Source organism: Branchiostoma floridae, chromosome 4 (assembly GCF_000003815.2).
Source record: "Branchiostoma floridae strain S238N-H82 chromosome 4, Bfl_VNyyK, whole genome shotgun sequence".
Classification (NCBI taxonomy): Eukaryota; Metazoa; Chordata; class Leptocardii; order Amphioxiformes; family Branchiostomatidae; genus Branchiostoma; species Branchiostoma floridae.
The window spans coordinates 13,666,980-13,672,651 of record NC_049982.1 but is presented as its reverse complement, the minus strand read 5'-3'; the positions used below and the strand labels follow the sequence as shown (position 1 = coordinate 13,672,651).

At 39.9% G+C, this 5,672-nt stretch overlaps 1 protein-coding gene across 1 annotated transcript in view; it reads left to right on the top strand.

The window, feature by feature from the left end:
• LOC118413024 (serine/threonine-protein phosphatase 2A 55 kDa regulatory subunit B beta isoform-like) overlaps positions 1 to 2,987 on the top strand; it is a gene marked incomplete in the record, with an annotated part of 34,409 nt that extends 31,422 nt beyond the window's left edge. The window contains 4 exon segments of the mRNA XM_035816152.1: positions 11 to 72; positions 359 to 483; positions 900 to 1,036; positions 1,268 to 2,987. Of these exon segments, the coding sequence (XP_035672045.1) occupies positions 11 to 72; positions 359 to 483; positions 900 to 1,036; positions 1,268 to 1,550 (607 nt within the window).
• Positions 2,988 to 5,672: the final 2,685 nt, after the last annotated feature.

Below are 5,672 nucleotides of genomic sequence, written 5' to 3'. Positions count from 1 at the left end.
ATAGCAGCAGCAAAGGCACCATTAGGTTATGTGACATGAGGCAAAGGGCACTGTGCGATCAACATTCAAAAAGTGAGCAGAATGGCTTCTTGGGAATTCTAGCCCATTACATTTACAGAGCCTGACGTATTTCAAGTAGTTGCTGCATGTTGTATGTTGTACAAGAACTTGTACAAGTACACTATGTAAGGCTAAGTGTGCCTCTTCAAACTTGCTCATATCATGTGTGATTTTTGTATGTATTCATGAACAACAAGAATGCATGGAAAACAGAATAGATCATGTGTATCTCATCTTGTTCTACACCAGTGCAATATTGTGAAAACGTGTGATGAGATGCCTGTTATCTCCCCTGCAGTGTTTGAAGAGCCAGAAGACCCAAGCAACCGTTCCTTCTTCTCAGAGATTATATCATCCATTTCCGATGTGAAATTCTCCCATAGTGGCAGATACCTCATCTCTAGGGACTATTTGTCAGTTAAGGTGAGTGTAACTGCACATCTGTCTGTTAGCATGGTTTGTGCAGCCTCAGTCTTTACTTTCATGTTTGTGTACAAATCTTCCTCCACCACCTCTGTCCCTAAAGAATGCTGGAAGTAAGGGCAGAAGTTTGTTTCAAATGTAGTTGTTGAAAACAAATTTCTTAAGACTATATCTACAAGAATGACTCCCTTTATCTATAAGCCATATACATTCCTGCCTGCTTAAGAAGTAGACCAGTTTGAATTATGTTCATGATTTCACTCACAACAAATGTTGTCACCATGTTGTACAGCATTCTGTGTACATTTGAATACTGCCAGATTGATGTCGTCTCTTTTGTGTTGTCAGTGCTGGTAGTCCATTGTCTCTGATGATGATAAGGTCTATGTTCTCATGTTTTTCTGTGTCTGTTACAGGTCTGGGATCTACAAATGGACTCCAGACCGATTGAGACGTACCAAGTACATGAGTATCTCCGTAGCAAGCTCTGCTCACTGTACGAAAATGACTGTATCTTCGACAAGTTTGAGTGTGCTTGGAACGGAACTGATTCGTAAGTCATCACCCTTTGTGGTACTTAATTCTATGAGGGGTACTATTTGTTGCAAATATTTCTGATGATACAGTGTGCGTATTGACGGCCAGACTGTTATCTTGGGATGTATTCTAATGTGATCCACTTACATAGTACAATGTAATTTGTTTTGCACAGAATGTTATGTCATTGAATTTGCTGTTTGAAGTAATGATTGTGTCCAGTGTTAATAAAATTTTCTCATTGCAGGCAAATCATGACAGGCTCCTACAACAACTTCTTCAGAATGTTCGACCGCAACACAAAACGTGACCTGACGCTGGAGGCGTCGCGGGAAAACACGAAACCAAAGTGCATCCTGAAGCCGCGCAGGGTGTGCACGGGCGGGAAGCGTAAGAAGGACGAGATCAGCGTGGACAGTCTAGACTTCAACAAGAAGATCCTTCACACCGCCTGGCATCCAACAGAAAACATCATTGCCGTAGCCGCCACTAACAACTTGTACATCTTCCAGGACAAGGACAAAGTGTGACAATCCAGGAAACCCCGCCTCCCCCACTTCTACCCCAGATTCCCTGTTCCGTTGTTACCCTGACGTCCTGGTCAGTTACCCACAGTTCCCTGACCACAAATCTCTCATAGAACACCAGTGTGAAACATCTGTTTGCTGCAGAGGATTTGAAAATAGCTGCTTTACTTTGTTTGTATTTTTCCTTTTGTTGGTAATTAAAGCTGTAAAATTTGATCTTTTGTTCTTTCTTTTTGTTAGGTAAATTGATGTGAGTGCTGTCAAATTGTTTACTTCTCACAAGGAAGAAGTGCTGAGGCGGGGGAAATGGGGAGCTTTGTGGTCAGTGGAGAATTATTCAGTCTTTGTTGAAAGGCAAAATTTTGATGTAAACCCTGCGGACTGTTCAGGAGTCTTAGTCCACCTCCCCCTAATTTCTGAGGAAGACAACCTTAGATTTCTTAGTGTTAGCTTAGGGTAAAGATGTGTCTTTTGCAAGCCAGAAAAAAAAAAGATAAATATATTCCCAATGTTGGAAAAGTTTGTTTCTGGAGACAAATGTATGATGGGGAACATTGAGGGACTGTGTCAAGACTTTACTATTATTCCTGACAGAGAGGATTCCCATAGATCCCTTTTACTGTTTGTACATGATCCCTAGGATGACAACCACACCTCAGGAACTAAACAAAGTCTTGACAAATAGGCACACTGCCTTTTTGGAGCCTTACATGTTTTACATACAAGCCTGTTAGGAGAAAATTGGTCAGGTTTTGTGACAATCCCTCAGTATTTTCATTCCCAGGTGGATATTATGATACAGGATGCTGTGTGTCCCTGCACTGGATGGACCTGCATGTTACCATGTTGGAAGTATTAACATGGAGTAGACAATAAAACACTGGCTGTCCAGTTTATGAACTAGAGATGCTACCAATGGAATAGAAACAAGAAAATTTGGGATAAAAGAATATTGTCATGTTTAAAAAGTTCTTGTTAAACAAGAAAGGAAAACAGATATTATCTGTTTTGTGCCCTGACTAAGTTTGAAGTAGTTCCTATTAGAACCTGTAAGAAAGATTCTTCCAGTTATGAAGGGCCCTAATTTTGATGTGTTGTTTTGGAAGAAAGTGTCTCAATGACAATAATGAGTGGATGCATGGTGCGTGATGCAGAAAAAGGATAAGAGGACTTGGAAGTTGAGGCCACATGATTTATGGATGAAGTCAGTACATTTTCCTCATTCATGGGCTGTATGTTAAGTATATTGTGGCATACCAGTCCACTCTCTCATGTAATGAAATGAAGCAGGCCATTTGGTGCAACCCTGCACAATTGTTCTTGTACCATTATCCACATGCATGGCAAGACATATCTGACTTGGTTTCTGACTCAGTAGATCTTGCAATTAAAATTGTACATATAGAGATCGCAGCAGCAGCAACAACAACTACAAAAAAATTTAACTGTTAAAAAATATGTGATGATGAAATTTTGGAGCAGATGTACATTGTGCGTTGTATGAGAAGACCAACCTTTCTGTGTTGAGCTTGCTTGTGCAGAGAAGATAAAATGATATTTGTGTGAATTTATCTGATCCGTTCATTTGTTGCCATACATTTTTCACTCTGTGTACTTGCAGACACACGTTGGGTACATATTTAGCAATTCATTCAGCTTTAGCACTCTGACTTAAAAGTTTAACCAGCTACAGATATGGTGCTGTATGGTACCTGTAGAATGCTAAAGGTGTAATTGACTGCTAGGTGAATTATTTCTTCAGTCTGCAAGACTTGATACTGGATTGTAACAAAAATTAGACCATTTTGAACACTTCATGTAGGCAATCAAAAGAGAGTGGTGTTTTTGACTTCTAGATTCATTCAGCCACATTCTTAACAATGAATGTTTCTATATAGGAATATTAGAACTCAGCCCTGTAATCAATCATAGGTCTGTTCTCACATTGTTATTGCAGGATGCTATCTTGTATTTCATTTGCAGCAAAACTTAAAATTTTTCAAAAATGTTCTACATTCTGATTAACTGCCATTTTGCTCAATCAACAAACATTTTTTGAAACCCAAATCTTGATTATTCCTGACACTGTGCCCTGGTGATAGTAAATGTCATTTGTTAACTCAGTATGTTTACTCTAGATTGGTATACTTTCTCTGATATATTCTAATTTGCAACATTGCCTCACTTTGGAGATCATTGTTTTTCCACTACCTGGCCCTCCTCTCAGAAAATAAGTTCATGTCTGACACTGTGCCCTGGTGATAGACATGCTAGTGATGGCCCTCTCTTGATCCTACAACACTTACAGTAGTAAATTGCCTCTCAAAGATTCAGGGTAGGATAACCAGTGCCCAACCTGTGTCTGTCTGCCAAGGTAGCCACATGCAATCATTTTCATCTTTAGTTGTTCATTTTGTACCAGTAACAGACTAATCTTTATTTAAATTATTACATCCTAAAGATGTGCGCTTTATTTTCAGCTGATTGTGCAAAAAAAAATGCGCCATGTGACTTCCAATAAAATCTCTCCTTTTACCAGAGATTTCTGTCCTGTTGTATTGTTTTGTGATGTCCTTCCTGCACCATACACGGATGGTTCCCATGGCAGTGCCTGTATCTGTTGCTAAGCCATTAGGCCACACAACTTTGTGCAATCACCACATCAGTAAGGCTAGTCCACTGACTGTGTACGTTAGACTCCCATACTCTTTCCAAAATACTGATTGCAAAGTAATATGTGCCATTTTAAAATCCTTGGTATGGCTGGGATAAGGATTGGACTTACAACCTACCACATAGGCCAACAGTGCCCCAGCTAAGTGTGGTCCAATAGTATGTTAGAAAGAAAAAGGCTTAGATTCTTCAGGATATATATGTTTACATGTAGATAAACTTGTCAGGGTGGTCTTCATGAGTATATTGGATTTTAGTAGAACAGGAAGATTCTGTTTTGACCCAGTAAGTTGCACAGCAAAGTATTGTATGTATGAAGGGTTTTAAAAACAAATTGATGCTGTAAGATTAAGAGGAAAATGCCTTATGTTCCATAGCAACCCGCTAGATGGCACTTTGATCACTACTTGGCTTTGAACAGATGGAAGGGCCCTCTAAGAAATCTCACCTTTATCCTAGAAAAAGGGTGTGAGAGCTGGTTTTGTTGCCAAACAGGAGGAAAGAACCCACTGACAGTTTCAACAATTTGATAACCTTAGATGAAACATGCTTATATCAGAAACCTAATACAGACAGTAATGGAGACAGCATTTACCTCCAACACAAGAATTGTGACCCAGTGGCTCAGTACAAACTGCTTTCCATGTGACGTGACATAATTGGTCCTAGTTGTCCAGAGGAAGGCCTAAAGGAACTGTCAAATTGTTGGGTTGGAGTGAAGTTGGACCCTTTTCTATAATGTGATTTACCAACACAGATGAACTGTAAGAATGAAATCATTTGAGATGTAGTATGTACACCGGTGCAATGGCTGAGAGGGTAGAGTGTTTGCCTTGCATTCGTTAGGTTATGAGTTCGATCCCCGGCCGAGTCATACCAAAGACTTTAAAAATGGTACATGCTGCTTTGTTTGCTTAGCACTCTGCACTAATGAGAAAGAGTATGGAAGTTAAACACACATCACTACCAGCGGACCAGCTACTAAATGTAGCTACTCGAAATGGAGATGGGCGCCACCCTAAGCATCTGCACAGATGTATGGGCAACCTTAACTTAACTTACATGTATGTATTGATCTGTTATTTGTTTGGCTCAAGTAAAAACAATCAATAGTTGACTGCTGTACTAATCAGTCCAAGTGGGTAAACCTGTCATGCTTCAGTTAACTGCTAGGTGGCACTCATTGCTGTAGGGTAGTACTAGAAAAACTGGCAGAGGCTGTCATGTAGTTTGCACTTTCAAGAGGGACTGGTGGAGTGCTGCTTTTGCTGCGGATAGCTTGTATCACTGTGCATCCAGAGGATTTTGTCAAGTCACTGATTACATCACTGTATTAACCACATAACAACAATAACTGACCAAATGCATTTATGTGTACTTACAGCTTTAATCAAAGTTTGTGCAAGTAGGACATATAATCTTAGCACGGATAGCACCTTTAGTATCTGACGT